At 47.9% G+C, this 18,104-nt stretch overlaps 1 protein-coding gene across 5 annotated transcripts in view; it reads left to right on the top strand.

Moving 5' to 3' along the window:
• Positions 1-18,104, top strand: part of SMARCC2 (SWI/SNF related, matrix associated, actin dependent regulator of chromatin subfamily c member 2) — a 79,816-nt gene that overhangs the window by 22,745 nt on the left and 38,967 nt on the right. For 3 of the 5 annotated variants that reach the window (XM_044287928.1, XM_044287927.1, XM_044287925.1), the window contains exons 8-9: positions 595-670; positions 7,784-7,948. In XM_044287928.1, coding sequence (XP_044143863.1) covers positions 595-670; positions 7,784-7,948 — 241 coding nt within the window. The remainder of the gene's footprint in view (positions 1-594; positions 671-7,783; positions 7,949-18,104) is intronic. The other 2 variants (XM_044287929.1, XM_044287926.1) reach the window with 1 other exon arrangement.

Here is an 18,104-nt window from a genome sequence, read left to right as displayed (position 1 = left end):
AGATCAGGACCAGATCAGGACCCATTCATTTTCAATGGGTCCTGGAAAAAATCGGACAGCACAATGTGTGCTGTCCGTTTCCGTTGTTCCGTTCCGCATGTCCGTTTAAATATAAAACATGTCCTATTATGTTCCTGAAAAATCGGATCCTGGTACAATGCAAAGTCAATGGTTCCGCAAAAAACGGAAGACATTCGGATGTCATTCCGTATGTCTTCCGTTTTTTGCGGAATCCGTTCCTGGAAACACATAGCAAATTTTTTTTTTTCTTTTTTTTTTTCAAAGAAATCCAAACAACTTTATTTGATTATTGAAATGTATACATGTTTCCGTTTTTTGCGGATCCGCAAAAAACGGATGACATACGGAAACATTTTCAGGAACAACGGATCCGCAAAAAAAGGAACGAAATTCGGATTATAGAAAAATACTGACGTGTGAATGTAGCCTAAAGCAAATGTATGTTAGTTCCAGTGAGCAAGAATTCAATTAGCATGTGGCTTCATAGCAGAAAAAAGTTCTGCTTGAGTGTATAAGTATATACATTTTATCTGCTCTTGGTCATTTTTCTCTATGTACTTTTATCTTTTAAAGTTATGACACTTGGATTCCATCTAGTGAGGTAGAAGCTCCAGTTGAGGATGCACCTACCCCAGAAAAGCCCCGCAAGGTAAACCTTTACAGAATATGTACTGAATCATGTTTGCTTAGTTATAGCTGCTTGATGTTGCTGGTTAAGTGTTTGTGATCTGGTCTTTTTCTGCCTTATAGGCACTTTGTTTTGTCACCATCCACATCTTTTGTGCTTATTGATTAGAGGGAGATTAGTTAAGCTATATGCACCAGAAATCTGTACTGGTGTACATGCGCCAGCAATCTGCACCAGTGTACTGGTAAACATGTGTGCCAGCAATCTGCACCAGTGTACTGGCGAACATGTGTGCCAGCAATCTGCACCAGTGTACTGGCGAACATGTGTGCCAGCAATCTGCACCAGTGTACTGGCGAACATGTGTGCCAGCAATCTGCACCAGTGTACTGGCGAACATGTGTGCCAGCAATCTGCACCAGTGTACTGGCGAACAGGTGTGCCAGCAATCTGCACCAGTGTACTGGCGAACAGGTGTGCCAGCAATCTGCACCAGTGTACTGGCGAACAGGTGTGCCAGCAATCTGCACCAGTGTATTGGCGAACATGCTTTGTACCACATTTATGTGGTTTTAGACATTTTTCTCGCTCATATCATTGGGGGACACAGGACCGTGGGTATAGCTGCTTGCTGCCACTAGGAGGCGACACTAGACTGAAAAGTGATAACTCCTCCCCTGCCGGCTATACCCCCTCCAGCCTGGAGAGAGCATATCAGTTTTTTAGCTTAGTGTCGTAGGAGGCAGACCTCCCTGCTTAGCATGGTGGCTTTTTTGATCTTTTTCATTTTGTTATTTTTTACAGATTTCCTGGATGGGACACAGGAACGCTTGCGTCCCTGTCTCCCTGGGAGGCTGGCCAGTGTTGCTTGTTCCACCGCCCTGCCTCCCCCAAGAAGACAAAGCGGACCAGGGCAGCCTCGCTCCCCTGCTTCCCGCCAGCAAGAGGGCCACCTTCTCTGCCCGGACCCCTGATGCCTGGTGCCAGCGGTCGTGGGGTGGCCCTGCTGGTACAAGACTAAGGGTGAAGAGCACAGATGAAGACAGGTGAGTATCACTGTCCCTCCCTGCCCCCCTCACACATGGCCCCCTTCTTAAGGGGGTAGCGAATGCTCCACCCGTCGCCCATCTCACCTCAGCAATGAAAGGGTTAATCCCTTTCCACGGCGGCGGCATCTTAGTTTCTGTCTCCCCACCCCTCTCCGATCTAGACATATCAGGACAGGTCTCCTGTCAAGAGGATTTCTCAACAAACAGGCGCCTTCTGCGCCCCATCCCGGGCGCCCGTTAATGCCGTTCTGGGTCCCTCCGTTTCCTAGAGGGAGAGCAGGCAGAACGGATACCCCAGTCGGCCGGACGCTGCAAAATCTAGGCTCCGGCTTTATTCGGGCCTACCGATTTTATTTCTTTTTCCCTCTGGCCGCGCTGTTTTCTCTTCTGGCACACGGGGTGGGCTTCCGTGGCCAGTGGACACAGCCGGCTGGATTCCAGACACCGTTCCAGGTACCGCTGTGTTCCGACTGGCGGTGAGTCCCGGTCGGCCTGCGTAAAAACGTAGCCCCCCGGCTTTGCGACCTTCTAGGCCGCAATTTCCACCCTCAGGTATGGGGGTGCGGGTCCATCTTTCTGATGCGAATCTCCCCTGGAGCCTGCTGGCTCCGCCCCGGTCCTTGGGCAGTTTCACCCTTTCTGCACAGCCACCTCTTTAAGGCCGACACCGGTTTACCCTAGGTATGCCTTAATATTGCAGTATTCAGCCCTTCCTGCCTCTTCTCCATGTGAGGCTAGGTCCTCACCAAAAAATAAAATAAAAATAAAATGCGCCATACAGATCCTGCTCTCCTCAGCCCACATCACCGCAGGATCACCCTGTCGGGTGTACCAACTGGGCCTGTACCCCATCCCGGACAGTGGAGGATTTCTCACAGTTCTCCCAATCGCACTCCGGGGTCGTTGGTTGATAATGCTCCACCTGCGCAAATTCAGTGGAGGACATCTGAAGGCTTCCCAATCCGCCCTCTGAGGCCGTTTGGTTGATAATCCTCCAACTGCGAAATTCTGTGGAGTACATCTGAAGGATTCCCAATCCGCCCTCCGGGCAGTTTGGTTGCTAATGTTCCACCTGCGCAAAGCCAGTGAAGGACAACTGAAACTTCCCAATCCACCCTCCTGAGTCGCCTGATTGATATTTCTCCTCCTGCGCAATACAACGGAGGACTTCTGGAAGTTCCCAATTCACCCTCCTGGGCCGTTTGGTTAATAAAAAAACGTCTGCGCAATCCGGTAAGCGGACCTTTAGTTCCATTCCACCCAGGGCCGTCTTTAATATTAATTGGAGCCTGGGCAAAAATTTACTTGGGCCCCCTGGATCTCACCTTCCCACACCCTAGCATGCAATCACGCCCTTCACGACAACACACACACAAAAAAAATCCACACACCTGGTAGAGTACAGTGAATAACTGTAAATACTTCCAGTTCTGAAACTCAGGCTGGAAGTGGGCACCGCTCTGCAGGAAGGAGACCGGGGCTCAGCTCACCCTAGCGTTACAGTGCACCCCACAGTATGCAGTATAGCACCCTATAGTATACAGCACCCCACAGTATGCAGTAAAGCACCCTATAGTATACAGCACCCCACAGTATGCAGTATAGCCCCCTATAGTATACAGCATAGCACCCTATAGTATACAGCACCCAACAGTATGCAATATAGCACCCTATAGTGTACAGCACCCCACACTATACAGTACCCCACAGTATATAGTAGAGCAGTATAGCACCCCACAGTATACAGCACCTCATACTATACCGTATACAGCACCTCACAGTATACAGTAGAGCAGTATAGCACCCCACAATATGCAGCATCCCACAGTATATAGCACCTCACAGTATACAGCACCCCAAACTATACAGTATACAGCACCTCACAGTATACAGTAGAGCAGTATAGCACCCCACAGTATACAGCCCCCACAATATACAGCACCCCACAGTATACAGTAGAACAGTATAGCACTCCACAATATACAGCACCTCACAGTATACAGCACCCCACAGTATACAGTAGAGCAGTATAGCACCCCACAATATACAGCACCCCAGGTATACAGTAAAGCAGTATAGCACCCCACAGTATACAGCCCCCTACAATATACAGCATCCCACACTATACAGCACCCCACAGTATACAGTAGAGCAGTATAGCACCCCACAGTATACAGCACCCCACAGTATACAGTAGCTTACAGTATATTAGCATAACAGCCCATGTCACCTTTTCCTGATGTAATCTTCACAAAAAAAGCTCCACAGTTAAGGCAAACCTCTCCTGCAGGAACACTCCTGGTAAAAAGAAAGGACCTTTGATTACCTCATAGCCATGTGACCAGTAATATTGCTAGGTTACTGGTCACATGGTGATGATGTCATCTAAGGTCCTTTAGAATCACAGCTCTCACGGTTCGCTGCCTTGAGTTCTGGCAGGCAGACATGGCGTGGCAGCACCCCCCTGTGTATCTGACAGCCTGATACCCGGGGCAGTGGCCAGCAGGGCTCAAGAGGCAGTTGCCTTGGGCCCCCCAGGATCAACTGGGCCCGGGGCAGCTGCCCCTTTTGCCCCGTTTTTTTTCTCTGTGGTTTTTCAGGCAGCTTCTCTCACTAGAAATCTCACCACGAGCCTCTACGTTTATAAGGGCATTGGTCTACCAATATTCCGCTCCCTAGGGGGCGTTCTCCTGGCCAGAGAGGAGCCTGCGGACATGGCTTTTTAGTTCTACTTCCACAGTTGCGGCCAGGAGCCAGCTAGAGTTGATACACCTTCTTGTACGTACTTTTTTTCTTTTATCATGAACATAAGGCAGTGCTCCGCCCAGTATCCTCTTTCTTTGCAGAAGGTGGTCGCCCTTCCACGTCATCACAGACATGGATTTCTCTTCTTTCTCCCTTGCATTATACAGACCGAGCTCTCCATCAGCCATGTGATTTGGCCTCCGAGGTTTGCTTGTCCATGACTAGCGCTTACCGCCATACGGACTTTTACCAATTTTATCCTGGGGTCCTTGTCAAAGCTGACGGCCTCCAAAGGATGTTTTCCAGATATATCTGTTCAACAGTTGCTCGGGCATTCCGCTCCCGGGGTAAGACACCGCCCAGTCGAGTCTTGACCCACCCGACCAGTGGTCGGCACTTCTCAGGTCCATCTCCTTCATGCAGTAGCTTTCCAGTGTGGAAGGCAGTATCTTGGTCTTCCGGGCACACGTTCATCAAGTTTTACCGGGTGCCTTCCTAGGCACCGGCGGATACTGCTCCAGGCAGCAAAGTCTTGCAGGCGGCAGTGAGTTGCGCATCCTCGAGGGCGTTTTTCTCCATGGGCATGTGATTTGTTCCCTCCCCGTGGACTGCTTTAGGACGTCCCACGGTCCTGTGTCCCCCAATGATACGAGCGAGAAAACAAGATTTTTTGTGAAACTCGCCTGTAAGGCTACTTTCACACTAGCGTTTGATCGGATCCGTTCTGAACGGATCCGATCATATTAATGCAGACGGAGGCTCCGTTCAGTACGGATCCGTCTGCATTAATAACTTAGAAAAAAATCTAAGTGTGAAAGCAGCCTGAGCGGATCCGTTCAGACTTTCAATGTAAAGTCAATGGGGGACGGATCCGCTTGAAGATTGAGCCACAGGGTGACATCTTCAAGCGGATCCGTTCCCATTGACTTACATTGTAAGTCTGAACGGATCCGCTCGCCTCCGCACGGCCAGGCGGACACCCGAACGCTGCAAGCAGCGTTCAGCTGTCCGCCTGTCCGTGCGGAGGCAAGCGGAGCGGAGGCTGAACGCCGCCAGACTGATGCAGTCTGAGCGGATCCGCTCCATTCAGACTGCATCAGGGCTGGACGGAGGCGTTCGGGTCCGCTCGTGAGCTCCTTCAAACGGAGCTCACGAGCGGACCAGCGAACGCTAGTGTGAAAGGAGCCTTAAATCTCTTTCTCGCTTAGTTCATTGGGGGACACAGCTCCCACCCAGTACTTTCTGTTTGCCGTAAATGTTGGCGGTTGTGGAGCCAGTATGGCCCTCAGTTCTGGTTTAATCCGACTGGCGTTGGTTGTTTACCGTATGTTTTTTTTCCTCCTACTCCTATTGCTTGGGCACAAACTGATATGCTCTCTCCAGGCTGGAGGGGGTATAGCCGGCAAGGGAGGAGTTATCACTTTTCAGCCTATTGTCGCCTCCTAGTGGCAGCAAGCAGCTATACCCACGGTCCTGTGTCCCCCAGTGAACTAAGCGAGAAAGAGATTTTACAGGTGAGTTTCACAAAAATTGTGTTATTGTGCTGTGTTTAATACAGGGGTGAGGCCTAGTAGAAAAGAGGCACGGTTTAGTTGGAAAGAATATGGTTTACAGTGCGCAAGTGTGAGCCAAAATTGGGTTTTGTCAAAGATTTTTGGTGCAAAGTGAGCCATTCAATAGATGTAACGTTAGACAATGGGAAGAAGTTAACAAAGACTGTCATTTTACATCTGTGCACCTAAACTGAAATCTATGGAAGCTCGGTGCTGCCGTAGATTTAGGCCTACATGAAGATGAATGTGCTGGGCCCGCCACACCCCTTTTTGGAAAGTGGCGAAGGTGGTGTCCATAAAGATGAATGAAATGCATGGCACTTACCATAGAGTAAAATTCCTCTTTAATGGTTATGCAGGTACTTCAGATGTGGGTGATAAGGTGATGGATGTTTCATGCACTCCTGCACTTTGTCTGGCCTATGTGATTAAGTTTTGTCGGAATGACGTTTAAAAAGTTGCAAATACGTAATTTTCAACTTTTTACTGCAGAAAAGTTTTGTGGGGTGAATGGAAAATTCCCCCTAATGTGTGTAAAAGACCGGCACTTCACTGGTGGAATCTTCACTTCACTTTATTGTAGCATGGAGGAAACAGCGTAGATGCCACACGTGTTTCGGCTCAGGTATGAGCATAGTAAATCATTGCATGAAACACATTTAAATAACCCGCCCATATTGGCGTCAGACCATAGAAACAGGGAAACACAAATCATGAAGTGCAACAATTCTATACATTGTTGCAACAAAGTACTATGCAGTATATGATACAATTACATCTTAAAGGATTTCACAGAAATCTTATATTGCAAGTGGGCTTCTCATACCCTGGACACGAGCACCACGATTCTGCAAGAGGAGTGCCGACTGTTTTTTCCCTTTTTGTATTTGCTAATGTGTGTAAAGATGCACCAAATGTATCATCTAACCTCAGTAACTGATTAGTTTAGGTTTACACAGAATTTTTTGGAGGAGGATTTGGGGCAGTTTTCCCTCCATTTTTTTCAGCCAATGCTAGAGGTGGATCCAGAAGATGGAGAAGTAGAAGTTCTTCCTTTTATATTTCCAGTTGTTTTTTTTTTTACTCCACTTCTGGCTTTGGCTGAAAAACCTGAAGGGAAATCTGCCTCAAAACCTCCTCCAAAAAGCTCCATGTGAACCTTCCTTTAGACAGGATTAGTACATCTGTTTCCACAGCAAAGCTGAACAGATACCCAGATAATGGCTATGAAGTGCAGCCCTAATGACTAATGACAAATGCAATGGCAGCTTCAGGCAGTGATAGCTTGGCAAATATAGTAAAATATGATTCACATTTTTCTTACACTAACGCCTCCTGCATACGACCATATCCATTTTGTGTTCCACAAATCGGGGATCTGCAAAATATGTCTGTGCATCCTGCACTTTTCGCAGACCCAATTGTAGAAATGCTTATTTTCTATCACGAATGCGTACAGCACGTGGATAACATCCGTGTGCTGTCCACAATTTTTTTTTATAGTCCCACAGAAATGAATGGTTCCGCGTTGATCAGCAAAAGATGCAGACCGAAAATACGGTCATGTGCACGAGGCCTCAATGTCTCACAATTTTAAATTAGTACTTAGACACTGCCCGTGCGTTACAGAAGGCTGGGATACTGTATCCAAATACTGATGCTTTTTCAGTCCATATATTTTTAATTATGCATCCAGAATTTGTGCATCAGAGTCTTCGTATTTATTTTTCATGGACATGTATTTACACCTATTTGGTAAGAAACACTCATCTTTTTCATATGATTAGGTCCATGCCAAGTGGATTCTTGACACTGATCTCTTTAATGAGTGGATGAATGAAGAAGATTATGAGGTGATTGATGAGAGGAGTACAGTGACACGCCGCAAGAAGATCTCTGCCAAGACCTTGACTGATGAAGTGAGATCATTGCTCCAAACTGATCTAGTAGAGGTCACACTGCTATGCTTTTTAACTTCTATAAATATTCTAAGGAAATGTGCATACACTTTTGACTTCATTGAAGGGGTTGTCCTGCCTTGGAGCCGCCCCGTCTCCATGAACATAAAAAAATTCCCACCCACCTGTCTGTGGTCCGGGTGCCGCTCCGTTCCTGGCTGCTTTTGGTCCCCGCATGATCAGGAAGCAACTTAGTCCCCTGACCACTATGGCCTGTCATGGGTCTCAATGATCACAGCAGCTTGAATGCCATGTCACAGTGGTGATGTACTGAGGAGGCGACTGTGGCTGCTGAGGCATGTGTTTAGCCACATGGATCCAAGCCACTTCCTGGTCCTGCAGGAAACGGAGCAGCGGACCGTTTTTTAATGTTCTGCGGGACAGGGGTGGACCCCAGGGGGTTGTCAGCCCCACAGCTGGACAACCCCCTTAATGGGATTGTTGGTTACTGATATTGATGACCTAACTAGAGATGAGCGAATAGACTTCAGATGAAACATCCAAAGTCGATTTCGCATAAAAATACAGTATTAGAATTGTATTGGCTCTGATGAGCTGAAGTTATTACTTTGCGAAGCCTCGCAAGACTATGCATAATACTTCAGAAATTGACTTATACTGTAAAAAAACATTTAACGAACTCTTCGCAAAGTATTAACTTTGGCTCATCTGAGCCAATACAATTCTAATACTGTACGGAGCGAGCGCTCGCTCCGTACACTATTGAAACAAAGTTTTATGTGAATCGACTTCGGATATTTCATCCGAAGTCGATTCGCTCATACCTATTCTTAATGTCCTTTTAGGTTTTTATAAAAATGCCAATACCTGTTAAGTTTTGGTTCAACTGCTGGGGCTCTAAGGCCTCTTTCACACGGGCGTAATATTTTTGGCCCGGATAAGAGGCGGGTGCGTTGCGGGAAAATGCGCGATTTTTCTGCGCGAGTGCAAAACATTGTGATGCGTTTTGCACTCGCGTGAGAAAAATCGCGCATGTTTTTCGCAGAAGTTCGGGCTTGGGATTGATGTTCTGAAGATTGTATTATTTTCCCTTATAACATGGTTATAAGGGAAAATAATAGCATTCTGAATACAGAATGCATAGTATAATAGTGCTGGAAGGGTTAAAAAATAAATAAAAAAGTTAACTCACCTTATCCTCTTGATCGCGTAGTTCCCGGTCTGTGGGCTAAATGACCTGTGGTGATGTCAGATCACATGCTCCAATCACATGGTCCATCACCGTGGTGATGGAGCATGTGATCTGACATCACCACAGGTCCTTTAGCCCACAGCTAGTAAAGCAGAGACCGGGAACTACGCGATCAAGAGGATAAGGTGAGTTAACTTTTTTATTTATTTTTTAACCCTTCCAGCACTATTATACTATGCATTCTGTAATCAGAATGCTATTATTTTCCCTTATAACCATGTTATAAGGGAAAATAATACAGTGAATAGACTGTCATCTAGAACCCATGCGTGAAAATCGCACCGCATCCGCACTTGCTTGCGGATGCTTGCGATTTTCACGCAACCCCATTCATTTCTATGGGGCCTGCGTTACATGAAAAACGCAGAATATAGAACATGCTGCGATTTTCACGCGTAAGTGATGCGTGAAAATCACCGCTCATGTGAACAGCCCCATAGAAATGAATGGGTCAGGATTCAGTGCGGGTGCAATGCGTTCAACTCACACATCACACCCGCGCGGAATACTCGCCCGTGTGAAAGGGGCCTTACAATCCTGAGAATTGGGGAGCCCTTTTTTCTGTGCCTGCCATAGAGATGGACAGATATGCTTCTTTATATTCTTAGTTCTTAGTTTTGTAATAAATGAACTATAATTACAGGAGAAAGTGCTTTTCCATTCTACTCCCTAATTCTTGCTACTTACTCTCTTAAAAGTTTGGTTCCTCTTCACTCTCTTTTCCGAGTTGCACTTACAACGAGCACCTTTCATGCCAGATTATTTTTTCAATGGTTATCTGTATCATCAAACACCAGGCGATCCTGTTGTGCTAGTTTAATACTGTTAACACCGTTTTATTATATTTGAATTTTAGGCCTCTTTCACACGGGCGAGAACGCATTGCACCCGCACTGAATCTGGACCCATTCATTTCTATGGGGCTGTGCACATGAGCGGTGATTTTTCACGCAACGCAGGCCCCATAGAAGTGAATGGGGCTGCTTGAAAATCGCAAGCATCCGCAAACAAGTGCGGATGCGGTGCGATTTTCACACATGGCTGCTAGGAGATTATCGGGATGGGGACCCGATCATTATTATTTTCCCTTAGAGAATACAGAATGCTAAGTAAAATAGGGCTGGAGGGGTTAAAAAAAATATATAATTTAACTCGCCTTAATCCACTTGTTCACGCAGCCCGACTGCTCTTCTGTCTTCTTCTTTGATGACGGGAGGAAAAGGACCTGTGGTGACGTCACTGAGCTCATCACATCATCCGTCACATGATCCATCACCATGGTGATGGATCATGTGACGGACCATGTGATGAGCGCAGTGACGTCACTACAGGTCCTTTTCCTCAAAGAAGAAGAGAGAGAAGCCGGGCTGCACGAACAAGTGGATTAAGGTGAGTTAAATTTTCCATTTCATCCACCATGACGGCCCACAATGAGATTGACCCTTGACCTCTGTAGGGGCAGGAACACATGAAGAGAGTTTAAATTCCTCCCACCCCTCCAGCTCCTCAGTGCTTTCCTGCCCCTACAGGGGCCAACATGTGGAGAGAGCTTCTTTTTCAGGAATCTCCTGCTGTCCTCCCGTGGCATGGGCTAAGGCTGGACATCATGGAGCAACAAGGACCCTCGTCTCGGCTTATGCTGAGGCCTGCGGTCCTTCCTTAACTCTGGACCTCCTTCCTTCTATTGGGAAGCAGTCTGGGGTGGCGGCTTCACGAGGGTGGCTCACTCGCTGCGCTTGGCGTCCTCCTTCACTGGTAAACATGTGACCGGCTGGGGGAGTAGGTGCGGCGCATGGATCGCTTTTAGTAGGCGGGCCCTGCGGCGCACGTACCTTTTTAAGAGGACTGGTGCGGTTCAGGCACACGCTGACAACCTGAGGGCCTAGCTGAATGACGTCAGACGCCGGGAGTTATTCAAAATAATCGCGGTTACAGTCAGCCCTCATCTGCAAGCACCACGATGTCTGAGGCACCTACTCCCCGCCAGGAAGGCTCCGATCCTTCGGCCATCAGTACCGTGAATCCCCTCGGGGGGGTGTATTTCAAATTTTACACTCTTAAGTTTAGATGCTAATTGCGGTATATCTGGTTGCTCCCTCACTTCCAGGGCACTAAAGAGTCTAAATCTAAAGTGAGACTCCTAAAATACAATGCATGCTCCAAAAGGCTCCCTGAAAATTACAGAAAAAGGCTGTGCAGATCCTGCACGGCAGAGATCTGGAAAGAAGAACAACCAGATATTCTAACAGAAATGAAATCTTTCATTTTGGACGAGATTAAATCTTCTTTCTCGCCCATTTTCCTTGGGGGACACAGGAGACCTTGGGTATAGCTCAGCTCCCTAGGAGGCGTGACACGTGACACTAAGTCTGGAGAGAGAGACTGCCAGTTTTTGCTTAGTGTCCAAGGAGGCAAGACACTCCCTGCTCTGCAGGGCTCTTTTCTCCTTGTTTAAATTTTGATTTTGATCTCTCTGGATTCGCTGCCGGCCATATGCATGACCTCCTTCCATAGGTGGAATGCTGCACTCTCACTGGATTCGCTGCCGGCCATGTGCACGACCCCCTTCCTTAGGCGGTATGCTGCGCTCTCACTGGATCCGCTGCTGGCCATGTGCATGACCCCCCTTCCATGGGTGGTGTGGTGCACTCTCACTGGATTCGCTGCCGGCCATGGGCATGCCTCCTTTCCTCAGGCGGCATATGTACATTCTCACTGACTGTGGTTGTTCTCTCGCCAGTACGTTGCTGGCCATGTGCATGACCCTCATCCATGGCGGGGTGCTTGACTTTCACTGGATGCGATGCTGGCCATGTGCATGACTCCCCTTTCTGGGCGGTATACTGCACTCTCGCCGGATACGTTGCTGGCCATGAACATTGCTCTCCTCATTCCATGGGCGGAATTTTGCACGCTCACGAGACTCATGGCTGTCCTTTTTTATGCTGTACTGGACTCGTACATGTTCCCCTTCATTGGCGAGTAGTTGCACTCTCACGGAATTCGGTGTTAGGTGGATTATTGCACAATCACTTAATGCTAGGATAACCCCGTGCATGTCCCCCTTTCACTAGGCGGACCTCCTGCGTTCCTGCTGGATACTGTGCGGCCATGTGCATGGTCCCCTTCTGGGCGAAATATGGTATGTTCTACTTCTCTGAAGTTGGTACTGGTCTTGGGCACCACCCCCTTTTGGGGTGGGCCTTTGCACTCTTGTCGACTGCATTGTTTGCCAGGTACATTTCCCCCCTTTCTGGGCGGACTGCCTGAGTTCCATCGCATGCCGTACTAGTCTTGTGCATAACTCCCTTTCAGGCTGCACCTTGCACTCCCGTAGATACTGTGGGACTCTGTGGCTGGCCCCCTTCGCTGAGTGACTATTTTGCAGTGAGCGGACATTCTTGTGCGCTCTGTGCGTGGTTTGGGCCGTGTATGCCTTCTCCTCCCGTAGGTGGGTTGGCCTTCTCACTGCTTAGGGGGCTGCTCGTACGTATGCCTCCCTTCCTCCTGTGACATACTTGTTTCTCTTGAGATACGTTGCTGGCCGTAAGCCTTGCATTCTTCTCTGAAGAGATCATTCTGCTTCCACCTGACCCGGACAGGCTCTACTTGCTCTCTACTGCACCGAGCTAGGCAGTACTCGTTTTCGGGTTTGGATTGTATATTGCGGTTCCGTTGCGACTGTATCCACCATGTTTGTTGGCCCTTCCACCTGGGGAGTGTTCGTGATTCCTAGATGCATACCCATTCGTCCTCCCGCGGCATTGCTTTCCTGCGCAAGCGGTCACATGGACGAGAGTGCTGTCTGCAGCGCTCCTCGAATTCTACGTTGGCTCTGGCGGGACTCGTTCACATTGGCTGTACTAGCTGTGCGCCCATTTACCGGGTCTAGCGCGTTCTGTCCTCCCGCTTGGGTGCAGATTGCGTTTTTCCATTCTAGGCGATGGTTCTGCTGTAGACTTACCTTCTCGGTAACTTGGGAGAACTACCCTTCGGTCCAGATTGTCCTTAGATCTCCCACACTGGGACTATAGAACCCCTTCCTCTGGTGGCAACATCGACGTGGACTTTAGCCTGTCTTGCCTTGGCATCTGTCGGATGCTGGGAGGACCCTTTCGGTTCCTTCCGTCTGTCCTTTGCTCCCCCACTCCAGGTGGGTACGGGACGATGTTGCTCGTGGGGCCGACGGGACCAGTTTTTGCCAGACTCTTCTGCCTGTGCAACTGGTCTGTGCCTGATCACATTGTTTTTTTTTCCCCGCTTGCCCAGGCAATTTCAGCGGGCACGCTAGTGTTCGCTCCTGGCCATGCTTCATCCAGAACCTATTATCGGACTTAGAGTTCTTACCTGAGGACCTGGGACTGGGTCTCTGTTCCTTGAAGGGTCAAGTGTCAGCGCTGTCCATCATCTTCTGGCCCCTCTTAGGCCTTTCAAGACATTCTTCCACGGAGTGGCTCATTGGTTCCTCTGTACTGTCCCCTGCCCGCCCTGGGAACTACATACTGAGCTCTCGGCGCTCCAAGCTTTCCTTTGGAGCCGTTACAGAAGTTCTCTCTACTTCTTCTGTCCTGTACTGTTGTTTTTCTGTAGCCATCGTGTCTCGCAGGCGGGTGTCTGAATGGTGGCCTTCTGTCCTTCCCCAGGACAGGGCTGTTCTCCAGCCCGTCCCTTCCTTCCTTCTGAAGGTGGTATCTGCCTTTCATCTCAATGAGGCCATCGTCCTCCCCTTCCCACCCGGGAACGGACACTTCACCGATTGGGCGTTGTTCGGGCCTTGCCGTTTTTATTTGGAGATCACCGGCTCTTGTCGGCGCTTGGACTCTTGTGGTTCTAGGAGGTCCGCACAATGGTTTGCTTTCGCCCGCTTCATCAGAATGGTTATTGCTGAGGTTACTGCGCCAAGGGCAGGGTTCCGCCTTCGGTTTCGCCGTTCATTCCACCAGAGCGGTTGGTGTCTCCTGGGCCGGAGACATTGGGCTTCAGCCGCGCAATTGTGCGAGGCGGCCATGGGTCTTCCTTGCACGCCTTACCATGTTCTACAGGGTGCATGCTCGGGCTTCGGCGGATGCTGCTGGGGCCACCTGGTTTTGCAGGCGGCAGTTTCTTGATGCCTTCGGGTGCTTCGCCTTGGAGCTGTGGTCCCCCCCCTTTTGGACTGCTCTTGATTGTCCCAAGGTTTCCTGTGTCCCCCAAGGAAAATGGGCGAGAAAACGAGATTTTTGTATAACTTACCAGTAAAATCTCTTTCTCGCTCTTCCTTGGGGGACACAGCAGCACCCACCCATTCATTGTTTTTTCTACATGGTTTCCAGACTTGGTTTACCCCGTTGGGTAGTTGGCTTGTTGGTTCCACTTGTTGGACATTGCCTTTTCTCACTACTTGGACACGCAACTGGCAGTCTCTCTCTCCAGGCTAAGGGTATAGCTGCTGGAGGAGGGGCTTAACAGTTTTCACTTAGTGTCACGCCTCCTAGGGAGCTGAGCTATACCCAAGGTCTCCTGTGTCCCCCAAGGAAGAGTGAGAAAGAGATTTTACTGGTAAGTTATACAAAAATCTCGTTTTGGCCACTATGTCAGCTCCCGCCAGTAACCCCAACCCTCCCAAGAAACGCAAACTCTGTTATTTCCTCCTCTAATGCCGAGGCTGTAGAAGAAACCTCCGTCTCATCTAGACAGATACCTAACGAGGATCCCCTATCAGAAGATAAAAAATATTTCTTCTCTTCAGATGAAATGGAGGAATTACTGAGGGCTGTTAGGTCCACAATGGGAATTGAGGATGCCCCTAAGCCCCGTACTGTCCAAGACGAAATGTTCGGGGGTCTTAGATCAAAAACTTCCATTGTTTTTCCTATAAACAAAAAAACATACGGGAAATGATCATGGAAGAGTGGTTGGATCCAGAGAAGAGGCTAGGCGTCCCCAAGGAGTTTAGAAATAGACTCTGCCTTGACCCAACGGAATGCAAATTATTTAATGAGACCCCTAAGGTTGACATACAGGTAGCCAAGGTGGTAAAGAGAACCGCTTTACCTTTTGAGGACTCCTCTCAGCTGGGTGATCCGATAGATCGGAAAGCGGATGGGCTCCTGAAAAGATCCTGGGAGTCTGCGATGTTCGGAGTTAAAACAAATATTGCAGCAACATCCGTAGCCAGGGCCATGTATATCTGGCTAGGAGAACACGACGAACACCTAAAAAATAAAACTTTTCGTCTAATCACTGATACTTCTTCTTTTTTGGACCTGGAAATAGGGGGCACTTACTGTCTATATTATCATTGATGCTCTGTTCAATTGCTTTGTTCTTCTTCTATACAATAAGAAGAGATTCAACAATAAAAAATAAAATTTCTAGAGAAGAGATTAGGGATTCTATCCCACTCCTCTGATCCACCACATCATTCTTAGCAGATGCTTCCGCGGAATCCATCCGTTTTTCAGCAAAAGACGCTGCTTTCTCTAATTCAGCTTGGCGGGCACTATGGATGAAAGCCTGATCAGGGGACAAAGCATCCAAAGCCAAGCTCTGCTCTATCCCATTTTCAGGGGAATTTGTTTTTGGGCCCACTCTAGATAAAATTCTAGAAAGAGCAGCTGATAAGAAAAAAGGTTTTCCGGAGGATAAGGAAACTAAAAATAATCCCTTTCGTCAGTTTCAGCCTCAACAAAGATCTTACAGGGGTAAAGGAAAAACCGACAGATGGAGCTACCCTAAAGGGGGAAGAGGGAGAGGCTTCATCCTCAATCCCCAAAACAGACAGACCAAACAACAATGACGCCAGAGTAGGGGGCAGACTGATGGGTTTTCTATCCTTATGGGAACAAATCGCCTCAAATCCCTGGGTTCCAAACGTAATCTCCCAGAGTTACAAGATAGAATTCACATCAGTCCCCCCAAGAAGATTCTGTATCTCGGCCCAGAACAGAACAGAACTTCCAAAGATATGGCAGGGTGTCCGAGACCTTCTAGATCTAGGTGTAATTCAAAAGGTCCCAGTACTAGGAGAGGATTCTATTCCAACCTCTTTATAGTAAAAAAAACCAGACCAGTCTTTTCAAACCATAATAAATTTAAAGCCTTTAAACAGATCCATTCTGTACAGGAAATTCAGGATGGAAACCATCCCATCCACAATTCCTCTGATCCAAAAAGGGGCATTTATGTCGTCGATCGACCTCAAAGATGCATATTACCATATCCCTATTCATCATCTCTCAAAAATATGTACGGTTCGCACTAAAGGGGGTGGGCAGGTTTGATCCAGCACTTTCAGTACGTCGGCATCTCCTCTGCACCAGAATTTTTACAAAAATCGTGGTAGAGATGGTGGCTTATCTTCGCCGAGAAGGTATAACGATTATCCCATACCTCGACGATTTCCTAATTCTGGGCAGAACAGAAGTAGAAAACCTAATTCTTCCTCAGGACAAAACAGCGGCGCTGATAGAGTAAATCAGGATGTTTCAGAGTTCTCACAGATGCTCCATCAGGAAAGCCATGAGCTTACTAGGAAGCCTAACCGCCTGCCTACCCTCAGTCCCCTGGTGCCAAAGCCACATGAGGATAATCCAGGGTTGGATTCTAAGAGAATGGAATGGAAAACAGGTAGACCTAGACAGAAGTATATGGATACCACAGTCTGTGAAAACAGATCTCCACTAGTGGAAGGAAAAAAAAAGACTACTTGGAGGTCTACAGTGATGGATCCATCCGGTTGTTCAGGTAATAACGGATGCAAGTCTCGAGGGCTTGGGAGCCAAAATAGGAGACCATCTGCCTCAGGATACTTGGCCAGAAGACATAAAAAGAAGGTCATCCAACTACAGAGAACTGTATGCTGTCCTCGAGGCGATAACAAAAGGAGAAGACCTGTTAAAGGGTCAACACTTAAAGATACTGTCTGACAACACCAACGGTGGCATATTTGAGGCACCAAGGAGGGACAAAGTCACGCTTACTTGGAGAAGTGGCAAAAAGAATCTTCTCTTGGGCAGAAAAGAACACCTTATCGCTCTCCGCCATCTACTTAAAAGGATGTGAAAATACAGTGGCAGACTACCTGAGCAGACAAAGAATAGATCCAGGAGAATGGTCCCTGAACAGGGAAATCTTTCAGAAGATATCCGAAAGATGGGGTCAGCCCGAAATAGACTTATTCCCCTACAGACGAAATACTCAGGTAGAGCTCTCTTGCGCCCTAAATCTAGAGGACGGACCTTGGGCAATAGACGCCCTGTCAATACACTGGAGATGGAAACTAGCATATGCATTTCCTCCAATACCTCTAATACATCTAAGGCCTTCAATAAAATTCTAGATTTCCTTCAGAATGGCTTGGAATTAGGATTGAGACCTAGTACCCTGAAAGTACAAATATCGGCTCTTAGCACCTTCTACGACTGCAGCCTAGCCAATCACAGATGGGTCATCAGCGCAGCAACCAGATTAAGACCCACTCTAAGATCTAGGGCTCCAACTTGGGACCTAAACATCGTCCTAGAGGGTTTAACAAAACCTCCATTTGTACCGCTGTCGGATATTTCTTTAAAGCACCTTTCCCTAAAAACTGCTTTTCTTGATAGCAATAACCTCAGCCAGGCGTATTGGAGAACTTCAAGTCCTTTCCTTCAAGGAACCATATCTCCAAATCAACGAACATCACATTCGTCTGACGCTCGACCCAGGGTTCCTCCCTAAGGTGGTCTCATCCTTCTACCGGGACCAGGAAATATTCCTACCCTCTATCACTGGGTCTGAAGATACAGGGTCAGGCGATAAAATGCATCTGTTAGATGTTAGAAATACTGTCATTCAATATCTTGTGTCTACCAAAGCATTTAGGATTAATAATAATAATCTCCTAATACAGTTCTCAGGAAGAAATAAAGGGAAGAAGCTCTTTAATTCCTCCATAGCTAGATGGATTACATCCAC

This window comes from Bufo gargarizans, chromosome 3, assembly GCF_014858855.1.
Source record: "Bufo gargarizans isolate SCDJY-AF-19 chromosome 3, ASM1485885v1, whole genome shotgun sequence".
Taxonomy (NCBI): Eukaryota; Metazoa; Chordata; class Amphibia; order Anura; family Bufonidae; genus Bufo; species Bufo gargarizans.
This window is presented reverse-complemented; position numbering and strand designations above follow the sequence as displayed.